The sequence below is a fragment of the Sinocyclocheilus anshuiensis genome, unplaced genomic scaffold (assembly GCF_001515605.1).
Source record: "Sinocyclocheilus anshuiensis isolate Anshui unplaced genomic scaffold, SAMN03320099.WGS_v1.1 scaffold935, whole genome shotgun sequence".
Lineage (NCBI taxonomy): Eukaryota > Metazoa > Chordata > Actinopteri > Cypriniformes > Cyprinidae > Sinocyclocheilus > Sinocyclocheilus anshuiensis.
The window spans coordinates 390,282-408,708 of record NW_015544174.1 but is presented as its reverse complement, the minus strand read 5'-3'; the positions used below and the strand labels follow the sequence as shown (position 1 = coordinate 408,708).

Genomic DNA, 18,427 nt, shown 5'->3' with positions numbered 1-18,427 from the left:
ATATTTTTTTTCACACCATTTTGCATTTTACATCAGTGTTTTTACATGATCACTCAATATCTGTTCATAACAAAGCATGTTTTTTTTTTTTGGAAAAGTATTGATTATTGTTTGGTGTAGTAAATGTAATTTAAACATGAAAATGTAACCACCTTATTCTAAATTGAATGGAACTGAAACCAGTCTTCCAAATCACATGAAGTTGATTTGTTTTCCCCAGAGTGTATAACATCTAATGGAGAGGACTATAGGGGAATGCAACAGAAGACATCCACAGGGAATATCTGCCTCAACTGGAAGAGTCTAAACTCACAGACAGGTAACTTATGTTTCTACTTTTCATGACATATTTGTACATTTTTACTATAAAATTTGAAATCAAACAACATCCCAAAACAATGTTATCATATTTGGGGAAATCAAGCTAGGATACATACAATCATGCATATTTACAGACTGTATCCATTAATTAGAGAATGCAGTTTGCAAACTGTCAATGTTGCTGCTTATAGATTTTGTAAATTATAGTTATGTATGATGTGATATTATGAGCCCAACTCAAAAAGCTGAGCAATCACTCTTCCATAATCCAGACAAGGGCTTTGTTGGGGATGTGCATGTGGGACACATGCTCACACAAACAAAATATGTTTAGATAGAAAATATGAAGTATCCATTAAATCCTATTTTAAATGTTCATCGTTTTGTTTACTTCTTGCCAGATGTTGGAGATCACAATTTCTGTCGCAACCCAGATGGTTCAGAGAAGCCCTGGTGCTATGTCTCCGGGTCCGATGGAGCGACCAGAAAAGAATCATGTGACATAAGGACATGCCAAGGTAGCCATATTGTCGCCTAATTAAACTAAATATTTTTTTTTTAATCACAGCAGCTCATATACATTCATATAAATGTTCATTTTCTAAATTCTTGACATTAAATTAAACTTTTTTAATAAAATAAATATCACAAATTTCTAAATTCTTGACATTAAATTAAACTTTTTTAATAAAAAAAAAATCCCAAATCACTTGGTGTTTTGGGGGGGGGGGGAAGAGATAAACACTCCAGCATGAAATGCGATTTTGATTTAGGAAAGTGATTTAACTCATGTCTTTCTCAGGCATTTCACAACTGGGTCTTACTAACGTGCTACTCTGTTTCAAAGATCTCATACTTTTAGCTACACACTGTTTCTTCCAAGAACCTAGAGGAAGCTAGTTTAAAAATATTTACATAATGCAGAAATATGCAAACTTACTTTTTGTGGGAAAAAGCAGATGGCATTAAGAAAACATTCTCTAGGGACTGAACAAGGTCAGCACCAAATATTTTAATGCGTTCACTTTCCCTAAAGCTTACTCTAAACACTGGCACTAAACAAAACTTTTCTTGTGCTATTAATCATTTTTCCATAAGCCAGCTGTCTTTTATTTGGTTTATTAAAAAAAACTTTTATTGAGACTATTAAGCCATTTTTAATCCACGCTGATGGAGTTTCCTTAGAATTATCTTTTAATTAACTCAACATGCTGCAAGGAGAGATAACGTTGAACAACATGAGTCTAGACTCATCAGCCTTGAGGTTTCCTCAGCTGGGGCAGACAAAGAAACAAGCAAGGAAACTTGTTCTGATGCTGTTCAAGAGAAGGGGTAGGCCTCGCCCTCTGGGATTCTGATTAGCCGTGAGGAAGATGCACACCATGGCGACAGATACTGATTGGCTAGCTGAGCTGTGAACTCATGTTCTTTAACTCTGCTGGAGTGTGTAAACAACTTTTTCAGAGTAGAGGGTGGTGGAAAAATTCTGAGAGCCAGACCACAGCAAGAGAAGTAAATGTTTATTGTTCTCAGCTGTGAATTCTTCCTGTGGGACCTCTGAAGCATATCACATCCACCTAATGTCCTGTTTAAATAAAAATAGCCTAAATTTATCTCATTATGCATGCTTCAAAAAGAAAAGAAAAAAAAATATCCTAGTAATGGCCTGATGTGTCTAGTAAAGGCTAAAGCTTCGTTTAGAAAAGCATAACAGCACACTAGTATTTCTGGGTTTTGTGAATTGTGTTGACTCATTTCAGAATGTAATTAGCAATTATGACGAGCATGGAGCATGTTTTCAGAACAAAAACTCTTTTTTCACCCCATCTATTTTCTAAATGCATGTTATTGATCTGAATGATTCACCCATGCAAATGTTTCATTTTTTACTTTTTTGTTTGATCAAAATCAAAATTCAAACTTCAGACTGACTTCTCTCTTGTGATGTATGCCCCACTTCTCCAGTCATTTAGTCCACTTACATTTCACCCCTTTCTTACAATCAACTACAAGCTCGCATTCAGTTCTGCCTCCATCCAATCAACAACCGATGGATAAAAAAAAAAACAAGTCCTTAATCCTACGTTTTTCTTTTTCAATAGTCTGTTTCACTGTGGATGTGTCACAACAGGGATGAAAACATTTGTTGCTGCTTATGTTTCATTGTGACTCTTAAGTTTTTTTTAATTACAAAAAAAAAAACATTGTTACAGTAGGAAAGGCATGGATGGTAGAGAACACAATTGTCAGTTGAGAGCACTCACTCCCAGACCAAAGTAGAACTGTTTAGTATAAATATTTGGTTAATTAATGGGAGTGTAGAGCTTACATTAGCAGCGCAGATTGAGAAAATCAGAAAAACACTCATATCCTGTTCATCCTGTCACCCCATAGACCAAAACTCCACAGAAGCCACGGTTCCAGAAGAGTCTGTCCCCACTCAGGGACTCACCCCAAGAATGGTGGAGACCTTCGAAAACGCAAACTCCTTCCCCTCGCAGGTGGAGGGTGTGGCGGTGCAGCCCGTGAAGGGAGTCCGCCAGCAGGTCAGGAGTGGACCCAAGAAGAAAGACCTTGGTACTCTTGGTAGGTGTTGGGTTGAGATTACTAAAACCTCAAACTACATTCAAGAACCGAGAAGATCATGGGTATACTGGTTGTCTTTGCTACCCTGGCAGGTTATGTTCTCGCTGTCTTCATGATGGCCATTATCATCCTACTTGGAGGTGGCATCACAATGGGATACTTCTACAAACGGTCAGTATAACCTGAAACACAATGTCCCATTACAGTCGCTGTGGATCGCCGGATCGACTTTCAACCTTGGATGAAGCGGAGTCCAGCCCGGGGTCGTCACATGTAGTTGCCGCAAGCCTGGCGGACGCTCCTTCGTCGAATCCGCCGGCCGCACCGTTTTCAAGCCCGCCCGCCCGCCTCCGCTCACTCTAGCCCGCCGTGTGTTTCGTTGTGAAAGGCGGGGCATAGAGGAGAAACAATAATGTACAGTATGTGGAAAATAATGTTTTTTTTTAACCTTAAACCGCATAAACACATTTCATTACACCAAATACACAAAATAATGTTCTTTTTAGCAACATCATATGACCCCTTTAAGAATCAAGAATAGACAGATGATTATCAATAGAAAAGGACAACAGACAAAATCCAGGCAAAAAAGGCACTTCAGTTCTTCAGAATGAGGAGACTTGAGATGAGATGTGTGGCCAGTACTTCATGTACAGTTCATAATCTTCTTTCTTTTTGCTGGAGAGCACAGTTGTTCGGGATAGAGTCTGAACTTTTGAGATGTTGGTTTTGATCTACTCAGAGTAGCTCAGAGGTGCTGTATAAGGAACAGAGATAAAGGATGCGATTGGGTTTGCTGCATGCTTACAAGGGAATAAAATGTTACGGATCACAAGGTCGGGCATCAGCTGGAAACACATACCAGGTTCATGTAACACTGTCATTTTAATGCCATTAGACACATGAGAGAGATGGTGAGTGGGTGTAAATATTGGAGACATCTTGACTGTCTATATTTAGGACGTTTAGGAGTGGGTGTTGAGTTTGGGGAGGAACAGAAGGACTCTGAAAGCTGATATCAATAGAGATATCAATTGTTTTGTACATTTATAATCATAATGTACCCAAACCCATCTTAAACTAGATGTGCTGCAAATGCAGGTTTGTAAGCCAGCCGTCAAATTTGAGGCTTCACTGTTAGGTAAATCTTACATTTCACCCTAAAATCATTTTTAAAATAATTTATCTTATTGTTGGACCAAGTGAGATACATTATTCTCTGTCATAATTTATCAGAAGAAATTTTTTTATTTTTTATTTAAAGACACTGTAACAAATACTACCATCAAAGGTAGTAAACTATGCTAAAACTAAATTAAATTAAATTTTCACACTACAAAAAATTAAATCTTGTTGGTTCAAAAATATGTTTCATCTTTATAATTTCCTGTTTTATTTTATTTTTTTTTCATTTTTGGTGAATATATGACATGGACATACTATTGGTGGGTTTCATGTGATTCACCCTCATGATGGATGATAAACTTCTGAATTTAGGTCTGAAACCTGTAATATCTTGTCTCTATCTTGTAAGTAGTTTTGCAGGGCATTCGATAGCCTTGGGCAGCATGCACTTGTGCGTCAGCTGATAATGCGTGTATGTCGTTGTTTATCTAGCGATTAATTGGCTCAGTATTAATAAGCAGAGGCAGGATGTTGGGCTGAGAGGACAATGTCACCCACAGGAAACATGTTATAATGTAACAGCACATGAATCTCATATATTCAAACGCTTCAGTGTCCTCAATCAAATGCTTTACTTTTTTGCAAGAGCGGTAGTGCTCAGTTCAGTTGTGATAAAGCAGAGCTCACTGCAGACACTCAGGCAGGAAAGTGCTGGGTAAGTGTAGGAGGATTGCATAACACGCCACAAGTCTGCCATGCACAGTCTGAATGGCTAGAGATTGAGTGAAAGGAAGGATAAGACAGGGGCGTGTCCTGTAATATGACGTTTCTGCCGCATTCAGCTCTCATCGTCTTGAATCAGGAAAGGAGAGTGATCGAGATTGGTTTCTTTTTTTGTCAGCAAATGACGAATTAGAGCTGGTCCTCTCCACAGTAGAACGCTAAAAATAGGTGATACTGGAGACAAATCACTCCTTCTGTCTGTAGTGCGTCACTGTTAAATATTACAGTCTAGCTTGAATGGATATATTAGAAATTGAAATAATCTTCAGAATATTCAAAGGAAATGAAGTGGAACCACTGCCGAATAAGTAATTCATTTTGATTATGTAATTCAGAGTCTGTGTTTCCGAGACCGAAAGTATGAATTTGGAAAACTCTCTTTGGAACAGTTAATTGAAAATCTTGGACTTTCGTTAAGTTTAAAAACAGGGTCTTAATGGTTAAAGTGCTATCATCTTTAATCAAAGACCATGAGAACATAACATATACATGCAATGGTGGCCTAAGCTCTTTTCCATTCTTCACCATTTCCACAGGGGTCAGGCACAAAGGATTTGACGCGTGAAAGCATAAAATTGCAGTGTAACATTTACTTTTTGTTTTTCAGGTCACAAAAACAAAAAATAAACTTAAGAACTAGTACTTTTAATCAAGCTTTTAATTAAATATGATTTTAATTACTTTAATGGTCAAAAGACTGTCTACTAAAGTCAGTCCTAAACCTAAATATTCAAAATATATATATTCATTTACAAAAATCACTCCTAATATGCAGAAAAATATTATAAACCTCCTTATGTTATTTATGGCTCTAACGCGTTTTACACAGAAAAAAAACATTTGAACAGCACTATGTTTTATGAAACTTCACTCAAATTGTAATGCTGAAAAACTGGTCATGAAAAATATTTTATATTAAAAAAATATATATATAAAAAAAAAAGCAAAATAAAAATATTTTTATTTGTGGTGTCTGCCTTTTATACCCCATTTTATTATTCATCCAGTTGATCAGTGACATAAACATGACGAAATCTTGGTGTTGTGGCAATGGTTGAAGTGAAATGGTTTTGTTTTTTGTCCCATAGGGGTCGTGACCTCAAGAAACAGCATGAGCAGCGGGTTTATGAACGTGAGATGCATCGCATCACTCTTCCCCTCTCTGCCTTTGCCAATCCCACCTGCGAGCTGGTGGACGAGAACACCATCGTCATCACGGCGGAACCGAACAACCAGACCCCTACTCAGGAGCCGGTCGAGGGAGCCGACCCCCTAATGGGGACGGCGGGGACCCCTGGAGCTTGATGGAGGAACAGGATGAGCGCCTGGAAAGGCGTCTTGTTAAGACTTGTCTATGCAGCACTGCAGAATCTCAGAGGACCAAACCCCCCTCTGCCTGTTGTCTCTTTTCTCTTTACCTTGCCTTTACAGCACGGTTTCATGGTAAAGGCAGGGCATGTGCCCTGAGAGAGCGGTGGAAAGCTTTTTTTTTTGTCCCAGACAGTGTCCTTATTTCCTCAGCAAAGTTGTTGAGGAAAGTAGGACATGTGGGGATACACTGGAAAAGGTGATATGGTGGTTTTGTATTAATATGCATGTCAGGGATTCGCCTGGAGAAAAATTGCAAGTACTTTTTGTGCATATCATCACAAGGCATGAATTTTACCTGCTTGTTGAACTCCATTGAGAGGGCGACAGTCCAGTTAACAGCTCAATGTCCTCTTATGAAGTGTCGATGGATCAGATCATCTGATGTTCTGGTGTTTTGAAAGAGAAGACAATCCATTCTTATCTTCTTTCCTGCCTTTTTCGTTGTTTATGTTCCTAATGCAGTTGTGGTGGAGAGTTGAAACTGAAATTGTACATGTGTAACTGAATCTGTTGCTCTACAGCTGGGCTGTTCATTCTGTAGGGAGTTTTGGTTAGCAACTACAGCTAATTGAGTTAATTGCCTTTGATAGCTCATTCATATTCATTAGGCAGATCATGTGGCCTGGTATGCTAGAGCTAAGCTAGGTGAAGGTTTTGACTAAATGAAGTGGAAAGCTTTCCAGAGATCTTGCCTTGCCTTAGTAAATTACATTTGAATGTATTGTTGTTCCTGTGGCCACAATCTGATAAAGAGCAAGTGAGTGCTGTCATGACTTCAGTAAACCAGTCAGAGGTTTACCAGTCAGAGTGAGTCTGATTAGCGGTCTTTGGTTACATTTTCTATATCAGTGTTCATTTGTTGCTGACCATACAGATGGTCGGAAATAAGACGATGGACTTTAAAGCATGAACCTGAAACAGAGAGTACAAGATGACGTATAAAAATAATGTACTATGGTCTCATTTTACAGAGATTTTTTTTTTTTTTTTTTTTTGATGTATGCATTTGTTTTCCCATGGTTGATTGTACAACTGCTTGAGGTTCCAGAAGATCTTGTATTTTTATTTTTAGCAGTGTTTTACTGCTATGAAATAAAATCAGTTTGAAGACAATTATATTGTTGTCCTCTTTTGACATGTTCTTGCGGAATTTTACACTACAAGTTCATGACGTGTTCCATGAATCACTTAGTAGCTGGGTTTACTTTCCTGCACATTATGGGAGTAAAGGGGCAAAAAAGTTCAGAATGGAAGATTTGCATACGGTATACACTGAATATGTTTATAGTTGTTATAAAAAGTACATAATAATGATCAAAAATTTTGGAGTAACTATGATTCTTTGTTTTTTAAAGAATTTATGTTCATTAAGGCTACATTCATTTGGTCAAAAATGTAGTTAAAAATAAAACTGGAATATTACAATTTTAAATAACCGCTTCTATTTAAGTATATATTTTATTCTTAAGAAATAATTCTGATATGCTGTTTTGGTGCTTTACAAACCTATTTATTATAACAGTTTCAAATTGTTGAGCTACTTGTCTGGAAACCGCGATAGTGTTTTTTTTTTTTCTTTAACAAAGTTTGAGATTTGAATAGAAACAGAACAAAGTAAGAAGTGTAAATTATATTCCACGTTTTATCTAAACTGGTTGAGTTACCCAGGTGGCTTTAATCGCCTCACACTTCAAGACGCGCCACTCAATATCACATTATCATAAACGATGAAGTAACCACGGCGTGTAGAATTTAATAACGGCCTCGGAAAATGTCCGTTACAGCAAGGATTCGGTTGCCCACTTTGGTTCGAAACGAGCCTTTAAAGTGCTTAAAAATGCCATTCGGAATTAGAGTTTGGAACCTATGCTAAACGTGCAGAGCCGGGGATACACAAGGAGCAGGTTTGGAAAACACTGCACTATGAACTCGTTCTGTGTTGTTTCGACTCAACAAGAGGCCTCTGTTATATTGAATTTATTAATCCAGTGAAATTACGGGGTCAAGAAAATGTTAAAAGTCGCAGATATAATGTCCAAGCCATTGTCACATAAAATGAAAGGTCAAGACAAGCAAGCACACTGCATTATGGGATACAGTTTTGGTATATTTTAGCAAATCTAGTAGGTCTTCTATGTATATATATCAAGTCAGCATACTGTTAGTAGTATAGATAGTATATAGTGCAGAAATAGTAACAGTTATGGTGTTCAGAGCATAACCAAGGTCAGCATCTTATACTTACACAACAGCGCCTCCCTGTGACTGATTAAACACTTACAACAAATATTAAATTGTTGGGAAAAAAGAGAACAAACGAAGATAACTAATACACACTTATCTTTATTCATGAAACATTAGTGTAAGAAATCCTGTGGCGTACAAGTAGTGGTTATAATTTTGTACATGTCAGTACCTTTGACATAAGACTAGAAAAAAAATGCTCTTTTACAGCTTTTCACATTCTACAAACATATGCAAACTACAAATCCACATTATCCCAACATATGACTTCAAATCTATACAAACATGAACAATATATATCCAGTTAATTTAAACGTTATTTGTAATCAAAGGATGACATTCATTTTCAAACATCCTCACAAAACGTCGCTCGTTAAATTCTGCGTTGCAGACATTTTGATTGCAGCCTGTTTCAGTATTGAGCTGAAAACTCTTAGAAACAGCCGGTCAAGATCCAGCATTACGATCTCACTTAGATACAGAGAAAAATGATCCTTTCCCTGATCAAATTGTTAAGTAAAAAAAAAAAAGAGGAAATGAAGATAGCCAATACGTACTCATCTTTATTCATGAAACATTAGTGTAAGAAATCCTGTGGCGTACAAGTAGTGGTTATAATTTTGTACATGTCAGTACCTTTGACATAAGACTAGAAAAAAAATGCTCTTTTACAGCTTTTCACATTCTACAAACATATGCAAACTACAAATCCACATTATCCCAACATATGACTTCAAATCTATACAAACATGAACAATATATATCCAGTTAATTTAAACGTTATTTGTAATCAAAGGATGACATTCATTTTCAAACATCCTCACAAAACGTCGCTCGTTAAATTCTGCGTTGCAGACATTTTGATTGCAGCCTGTTTCAGTATTGAGCTGAAAACTCTTAGAAACAGCCGGTCAAGATCCAGCATTACGATCTCACTTAGATACAGAGAAAAATGATCCTTTCCCTGTCATGTTATATTTACAAGGTGAGTCCATGACAGCGGAATAAACTCCAGTTTTCAAATAGCTGATGTACCAGGAATAAACTACCATGTAAGATGCATTTCCAAGAAACCGCACATAGGAAACCAAATCTGAACTCCAAAATGTTATTACTTCCTTTCATAAGAGTTTTATCACTCTCTGTCTTTGGATTATAAAGTTACAGAGGTCAGGACCTCAAGTGCTAGTTGGGTACAGAAGGAGTCAAGGGATTGAGTGCACTTAAGCACAACTACCAGCAGGGGGCAGTGTGGTTTAACAATGCTTGATTTACATAGCTTCAATATGGTAAGTCAATAGAACCTTCCATATTTTTTATAATTTGAAATAAGAGGTTAATCACCTGAAAACATATCCAGGTCACATTTAACCTTATTTTTAAAAATAAATTTCGCTTTTACATTTCCATGACAGTTAAGCACATTCCCCCTAAATTCATTCTTTTTTATTTAAATTTGATCTTTTTTTATTTCTCAATCTTCTCAAAGATGTTTTTATGCTTTAAATTAGCATAAACAATACAACTTTAAATATCATTACTGAGAATCTGGGAGGGGATGTGCATAACTATCTTAAAGGAACACTCCACTATTTTTGAAAATAGGCTCATTTTCCAACTCCTCCGGGTCTGGCGGTAGCACTTTTAGCTGTAGCTTAGCATAGATCATTGAATCTGATTAGACCGTTAGCACCTCGCTCAAAAATGACCAGAGTTTCTATATTTGTACTATTTTAAACTTGACTCTTCTGTAGTTACATCGTGTACTAAGACCGACCATGGGTGCAGCAGGCACAATGATATTACACAGTGCCTGAAAATAGGTTTATTGGAAGTTACCTAGCTGGGGACTATTTTCAGGCGCTGCGTAATATCATTGCGCCTGCTGCACCCATGGTACGGCAGCAAAGTTCCTTGATTATTAAACCGGAATGAGAGTATAGTTCCTAGCCATATCGGCCTAGAAAATCGCAACTTTTCATTTTCCGTCGGTCTTAGTACACGATGTAACTACAGAAGAGTCAAGTTTTAGAAACAATTTGGTCATTTTTGAGTGAGATGCTAACGGTCTAATCAGATTCAATGATCTATGCTAAGTTAAGCTAAAAGTGCTACCACGAGACCCGGAGATCGGCTGAATGGATTTGAAAACGGTAAAACTCAACTGTTTAACTCTAGAGGAGTTGGAAAATTAGCCTATTTTCAAAAATAGTGGAGTGTTCCTTTAAAAATCTAATTTTAATTGTCTCAAATGCTTTACAGGTTTTTGTTGTGGGGTGAAATATGACCCAGACATGTTCTTGAAAGGTTTAATAACAAACACACTTTTGTTATGATCGAAAAATACTTACTGATCAGTGTAATGGACGCTACACAATGAATTTTCATAAATCTGACATTTGAAACTTCATTAGGGAAATCTATAACTCACCTACTGGTAGGCACTCTTAAAGGTTTGTGCTACATGGTTAAATCATAACTAAACCATCCAAATTAGACAGAAGGAAATCATTCTTTCAATTTCAGAAAGAAGCTCAAGGTCACTGAAATGTACCTGTTCCTTCAACAGAACTCTGCCAAGAACGCTTTGCAGTTCTAGAATGTTCTTAGTGTCATGACAGATCTCGCCAAAGAACACCAGCATCAGCATGTTCCCAGTATGCAAACAAATCCCAGGTAAATGCTCTGATTCAGTTCTGTAAACTCATCCAAAAAAAATAAAAAATGATTCCAGCCCATATCTCAGCCTGTGCTGCTGTTGGATTAGTTGATGTTGTTTTCCTGGTTTTCAGAGGCAATTTCACTGGGTCCATAAGTCCTCAAAAACTTCTGCCGAAGATCATCCAGTTCAGCAGGCAGAGGGATATTCAACTCCTGATTCAGAGCTAATGCCTCAAAACAGTCCTCCAACTTCTGAAAAGCAGCCCTGAAGAAGGCCAGAAGTGGAAAGAGGTAAGAACAGGAACTATTTCTGTCTATTATAGGGTAATATTAATCACCATTATTCATATAATATCTAGATACACTACAGTTCAAAAAGCTTGGGGTCGGTATGGTTTTCAAAAGAAGTCTTTTATGCTCACTAATGATCACTTTTTTTTTATCAAAAAGAAACAGCAGTGATATTGTGAAATAGCGTTACAATTCAAAATTTCTATTTGAATACATTTTAATGTAATTTATCCCTGTGATGACAAAGCTGAATTTTCAGCATCATTACTCCAGTTTTCCGTGTTACATGTTCCTTCAGAAATCATTCTAATATGGTGATTTGGAGCTCAAGAAACATTTATATTATTACCAGAAATGTCCAATATTTCTATTATTATTGTTATCAATTGAAAACAGTTTTGCTGCTTAATATTTTTGTAGAAACCATGATACATTATTTTTCAGGATTCCTTGCTGAATAGAAAGTTCAAAAGAACACCATTTATTTGAACAATACATTCACATAATAGTTTGTCACTTTTAAAGGGGTCATAGGATGCCCATTTTCCACAAGTTGATATGATTCTTTAGGGTCTTAATGAAAAGTCTGTAACATAGTTTGGTTAAAATTTCTCAATGGTAGTGTAAAATACACCTTTTTACCCTCTCAAAAACAGCTCTTTTCAGATCAAGCCGTTTTGTTGCATTTTCCTTTAAATGTTAATGAGCTCTGCTGACCCCGCCCCTCTCTTCCGAGCCGCTCTCAGAAAGACTGTTTACTTTAGCTGCATTCATCGTGAAACTTGCTAATTAGCACATTATTAGGAAAGAAGATTTGCAAAGATTCGTTAAAAAAACCTTACACTCACTTCTTCTGTAGGTGAAGCTGGATCACGAATGGTTCGCGCGAACATAGACGCATTTATGTAGATCGGGGGCGCATTCCCTTCAAAAACAAACATAATCCACTCAGCGGCTCAGATGTCGGGAGTAAATGGCGACTGCTATGTTCATTATTACATCCAACAACAGAACACCTCAATCGCTTAGGAGTCATTCTTGTCTACATCTGCTCCAGCGGTGAAACAATGGCGGACTGATGACCGCTCACCCAGGGCGGGTCTAAGGTAAGACGCCAGTCCAGTCTGTGCTGAAACGCTACTGTCAATCAAACTGTCGTGCGAGGGGCCTGTCTGTGTGACGTCACACAAGCAGGCATCTGAGATCGGCTCGATTTGAGAAAGGGGTCAAGATTTTAGTAGATTAACAAAAAACCACTGGGTGGATTTTTATCATTTTAGGGTGGTTGTGTACACATACTGCCAACACACATTTCAATTCAAACAACTTGTAAAAGTGCATGTAGCATCCTATGATCCCTTTAATCAATTGAATGCATCCTTGCTGAATAAAAGTATTCTTTATGATACCAACTCTAAAAATCCCAGTTCAGGGTTTAAACCGGCGACTGTTACCAGCGCAGATCTTCATAATGCTACACCACCCCACCCCAGGGAAATGATCATTTCACATCTGTCATCTGTCATTCCATTTTAAACTCACCTTCAATATTACTGCTGAAAAAGAAGGGCATTTGTGACAAAACACAGTGGCACTAACCTGTTGTCAGGGGTGAGATCACAACAAGCCACAGCCAATGCGAAGAAAGCCGGAGGACAGTGCTCAGGAAGAAATTTCTCAATAAATTTTCTCACATTGAGCCCATAATCCAGCGTTCTCGGGAGACACTCGGGATCTGCATAAACCTGACCGATAATCTATACCAAAAGAAGAGTTAAAAATGAATGAGGACAAATGGAAGCGAAATAAACATGAAACATTTAAGTGTCCTCTTACATAACTGAAAATTAAAAATAGCAGTTTTGACTCCAACCAGTCGAGCGCAACGTTTGCTTTTGGCGTTCTGACAATTGTATGCAAGTGCTTACACATAAACGACAGTTCTAAGAGCACATGCTGTCCTCATAAAGACAGAGATGTTTACCACGACAAAAGACTCTTACCTCACAAAGCACAATGCCAAAGGAGAAAATATCCACCTTCTCATCGTAGCGTTTACCTGTTTACACACAGATAAAAGACATCCATTAAGAAAAACAAGCCTACAGAACAACTCAAAAACACCTGTTTATAACATACTATTCCAATTACCTGGAGGAACACACACATAAAAAAAAAAAAACTTGAGCACAATATTCTCAGAAAGCAATAAAGGTGATTTTATATTTATTTATATACAATTAAACTGTTAAATTAGAGTAACAGAGAGGAAGTATACCATTGTACACCATTCTAGTTAAGGAATTTGCCTTCGCTATTTGACATTTTTAAATCTTTCAGATGCAGCATGTGAATGTTTCTGTGATTACCAGATTACCATTAATATTTAAAGAAACAAGCATTGTTTGCTTTCAAACAACTTGATGTATAACCTTTCATCACTGCATTGGTATTATTTTATCTTTGGCACCACAATTCAGGGTTAAAAGTGGTACTACTAACCCAATTTTTAAATTAATCATTTACGTAACTGAAGGTTAAACCTGAGCTTGGACTCTGGATTAAAAAAAAAAAGATGTTGGATTAAAAAGTAATGTGAAAAGCCTTTTGTTTAAATGATCTTTAACAGACCACCACCGGCAACATTCACACAACTCATTACGCGACCATGGTGGCAAAATCTGAACTTAAGTCTTAGTAAAGCACTATCTTCAGTGTAATACTCGCTTCTTACCATTAAGCATTTCTGGGGCCATCCAGTATGGGTTCCCCACCACTGTGTACCGTTTCTTACGGTCAATGCGTCTAAACAGTCTTTTTTTATTGGTTGGTTTGTCAGGGGGTGGCTGTTTGACCTTATCCTCCATGATTAGACGAGATAGACCAAAGTCTGCCACGACGACGGTGTTGTCCTGCAGGGGTCAGACAAGTGGAGCAAAAAAGGACAGACAATAACAGATGCTTAATATGCAGAAATGTTTAGCATGACAGATAGTGCTAGTTGTATGAGTACAAACTATTTCCTTTGTATTCAAGTTTATGAGTACAAAGGAAACCTAAAAAATGGGGAGGAAAAGTAAACAAATAAATAAACAAATAAATGGAAATGTTTTTATTTATATTAAAAAAACTTTATTTATAAATACATAACAAAATTTAAAAAATAAAACACAAAATAAAAAAGAAACAAGTGAAAAGAAAAACAAAAAAATATAATTCACAAAATAAATTAATAAAGTAGGGTGTAAAAGAAAGATCTTGATAACACCTGAAGTCAATCCTAGCTTTAAACTATTTGTGCTTGTCTAAATGTTTAACTAAGCCCCAAAGGCAGGCTGATTGTTCTCCTAAAAAAAAGGTTCTTTAAATAGCTTGTCATAAGTGATTCACTCAGGATATGTGAAACACTTGAGGTCAGTCAGGGTCAGAGAGTATTTGCCGTCTTATCTTCTTTCCACTAACTAAACAAGTGAGCAACCACTTACTAAACAGTCCTCAAGACTGAACAGATCTTCACCCTTCAATGAGGTTTCTCTCTCCTGCTCAAGTGTTCTTACATAACTTGTGTTATAACTTGGGTGCTTGTCTACTTTAGCCGTTTTGTTTGTGCTGACACAAGCCTGTCAGCTATTCTTGATTATGAAAACCTGTTTCTAGGCCCTTGGCTCCCCAAGCAAGGCCAATTAAGTGTAGACGTTGATCTGAGTTAATATGTGGAATGGGTGAAACTCCTATCGTACCAGTTTGACCAGGCAGTTGTGAGAGTTGAGATCTCGATGTATGATGCTCATTGAATGCAGATATGCCTGAAAGAATAAGAGAATAAAATCAGATAAGAGATAAATAGAGCTTGTGTCTAAGCAGAATGAGGAAAGACCGAACTGCATGAGACATCTACAACCTCTTGATCACCACTACAACAAGAAGTACTAAGACAAAAACTGAAGGGATGCATCAGCAGCACTAGGCAACAGGACACAACAAAACCTCCTGCTAAACAGAAATGTGCTTGTCTGTATTATCAACTACTCAGACAGATCTTACTTCAGATGTACATGCTGTTATATACAGGCGTGGTTTCTAGTGGCAAGTAATGAAATGTATGGTAGATGATGACTTTAAAATAAGAGTAAACTATTAAATATTCATCATTGACTGCTATATATACAATAATGACTGAAAGCATTTAATATAAAAGATGCCAATACTGGCAGAAAACCAATATGGTGCAGATATATTGTGCATTCCAAATTAAAACGTATTTATTGTGGAATAGTCATGAACCAATTATTTTTTTACGTGGGCGGAGATACCCAGTGTGACAAGAGAAATAGAAATCAAACGTCTGTCACAAATGTCCTGGGGTGTATTCCAGAAAGCACGGTTAACTTACCGTCAGCTAAACCCTGAACTTTCGGTTGATTAACCCCAAACCTTGCTTACTCGAGGTATGTAGTTCCAAAAACGCGTCCGGGAGTAAGTTCATTCAACTCCGAGTATGTTCCTGGTTAAGACTCGAGACATTCTCAACAGAGCGACGAATCGACGAGTCACTATGGAAACAGACGCTAAGAAAAAGCACGCCATGCTGTTTCTTTCTTCTTCTTTTGTTAAATGGTCGTTTACATGCTTAGTGCATATCGCCACCTAATTGATAGTTGTGCGATCTTTTTTTTTTCCCGTTTAATCTTTAATCCTCGAGAATCTGAATTATATTGTTTGTTTGATGCTAATTATATATTAAGTCATATCAGATATGTATTTTGATTTAGAATTTAGACATTATAGAAAATGCCGATCCATGTGTGAGATAATATAAAATGTAATAAATATATAATATAATAAATTAAACATTACCTTGCCATAGTGTTCTATAATTCACAGATAACTGTTATATATGCCAATAAAATAAATATAATAATGAGAATATGAATTATATTGTTTGTTTGATGCTAATTATATATTAAGTAATATCAGATATTTATTTTGATTTAGAATTTAGACATTATAGAAAATGCCGATCCATGTGTGAGATGATAATATAAAATGTAATAAATACATATCTATAATATAATAAATTAAACATTACCTTGTCATAGTGTTTTATAATTTATACAGATAACTGTTATATATACCAATAAAATAAATAACCATATTAGAATAATATATTACCTTATTTATTACTTATATTAGCGCTTCATCATTAACATATCATATATATATATATATATATATATATATATAAATAAAAATAATAGGCTATATTACATATTGTAATATTATATAATGTTGTGCGCTATCTGTCACGCCCACTGAAGGCTCGTCAGTAGATCACACGTGCGCTGAAGTGAACTAACCCTGGAGCAGGTTATCTTCAGAGAGCAAGTTACTATGGTTACTTACATACCCTGAAAGTAACCTCCGATTTTGGAACCGAAAGCTGAAGTTATCCGCTCGCTTATCCTCAAACATACCCGGGTATGTCACATAACCTGCTTTTTGGAATACCCCCCTGATGTGCTTGGTTTAGGTTTAAAAAAAAATCACAACAAGAGAGAATTCATATTGCTTGGCAATTTATGATTAGATACATCTTTTAACTGGATTAATGAATTTGCTCTTGGTCGACGAAGAGATAGTCCCAACCCAAACTCATGCCAGTGGTTGAGCCAATGTTGTTGCATCAGACTGATTGAGGCACTAAAACAACAACAACATGCTGATAGTACCAGACCCAAAGTGTTTACACTTCACAGGCAAACCAACCTTCAGAAGTCTTACTTTTAGCCTCTGAATATCAAGCTGGAATGATCAAATGTTTTTAACATCCAAAAAAATTACTTAACCTTTAAATTGTCCTGTTTTATTTCACCGTTTCCTTCAAAGTATGTATATATAACTGTCAACTCTGACCCAAAAGTGCGTCAAATATTGTACAACAATAGCTTTTACTGTTTTGCAAAGCTATATGTGTGAAGACCCAGAAGACCACTCACCATTCCAGATGCAATGCTTTTTGCAAAACTAACTCTCTGTTCCCATGGGAACGAGTCCTGTAGGGACAGGGAGACAGAGACAGCGAGAGAGAGATGAATTGCTGGCCTAGTTTATAACCACAATATAATACATCCCAGTGTGACAGCACGCTATGCTGTCCGTGAATTAGAGAGGAAATCGTTACATAACGGCAGCCACTTATTACAGACACACTTTTATAGAAAACATTATAACGCAATAGAGAGACACAATGTAAGACTGAACGAGAGAGGTATATCATCCGTTATCTTTAGGTTTGGTGTTGAAACCCATATTTTGAAGCAAACCCACTGGGTAATCTGGAAAACATTCTCACTAGGATCCCTCACCTGGAAACACTTCATACCTCCTTTATCTCTCATCCACTGCAACCACACAACTGCATTTTCTTCCTCTCATTTTACCGACTGTTTGTATTTTCCAGTCCCTATTCCCTGTCTTTCTCCCTTCCTCCTTATAAAGTTAATCTCAGGTGAATGGAGACAGTGACAAAGACTAAACCACTAACAGATGATATACAGCCATTCCTAGAAGCAAGAGGAAAGGAAAAAGGGGGTTTAAAATCAGGACGCACCGTGTCTCGGATAAAATCCTTTAGAGTGCCTCCCTCAATGAACTCTGTTATCAGATTAAGCCGCTTGTCCTTGTACAAAACCCCAATGAACTTCAAAACGTGTGGGTGATCAAGACTTCTCATCACTTTTACCTGGAAAAGAGAGAGGGAGAGAGAGAGTGAGGAAAAAAATATTAATTGCTAAGATTCTTAAAATGATTCATACTAAATACAGTCTGGATAAATCTAAGACTAAGGCCCAATCCCAATTCTATTTTATACCCCTTCCCCTGAAAATATTCCCCTAAGAATTGGGACACCACTACTATACGTCATCATACGTCGTCTAGCTCCTACAATACACACACATATACTGGTGTGCTGCTGGTGTGTGCATTAGAGCCTTTAATTACCATTCTATATTAATGCGCTGCTTACTGACACACACACACACAC

At 36.9% G+C, this 18,427-nt stretch overlaps 2 protein-coding genes across 2 annotated transcripts in view; one reads left to right on the top strand and one right to left on the bottom strand.

Annotated features, from left to right (window-relative positions):
- Positions 1-7,223, top strand: part of LOC107696071 (phosphoinositide-3-kinase-interacting protein 1-like) — a 7,507-nt gene extending 284 nt beyond the window's left edge. Inside the window, exons 2-6 of the mRNA XM_016496218.1 lie at positions 221-319; positions 723-839; positions 2,716-2,907; positions 3,000-3,078; positions 5,904-7,223. Coding sequence (XP_016351704.1) covers positions 221-319; positions 723-839; positions 2,716-2,907; positions 3,000-3,078; positions 5,904-6,120 — 704 coding nt within the window. The 3' untranslated portion in view covers positions 6,121-7,223. The remainder of the gene's footprint in view (positions 1-220; positions 320-722; positions 840-2,715; positions 2,908-2,999; positions 3,079-5,903) is intronic.
- A 3,392-nt stretch (positions 7,224-10,615) lies between these two features.
- LOC107696070 (LIM domain kinase 2-like) overlaps positions 10,616-18,427 on the bottom strand; it is a 49,030-nt gene continuing 41,218 nt past the window's right edge. The window contains exons 10-16 of the mRNA XM_016496217.1: positions 17,993-18,124; positions 17,379-17,435; positions 15,123-15,188; positions 14,117-14,294; positions 13,386-13,441; positions 12,982-13,139; positions 10,616-11,356 (exon numbers count right to left, since the gene is read on the bottom strand). Coding sequence (XP_016351703.1) covers positions 11,194-11,356; positions 12,982-13,139; positions 13,386-13,441; positions 14,117-14,294; positions 15,123-15,188; positions 17,379-17,435; positions 17,993-18,124 — 810 coding nt within the window. The 3' untranslated portion in view covers positions 10,616-11,193. The remainder of the gene's footprint in view (positions 11,357-12,981; positions 13,140-13,385; positions 13,442-14,116; positions 14,295-15,122; positions 15,189-17,378; positions 17,436-17,992; positions 18,125-18,427) is intronic.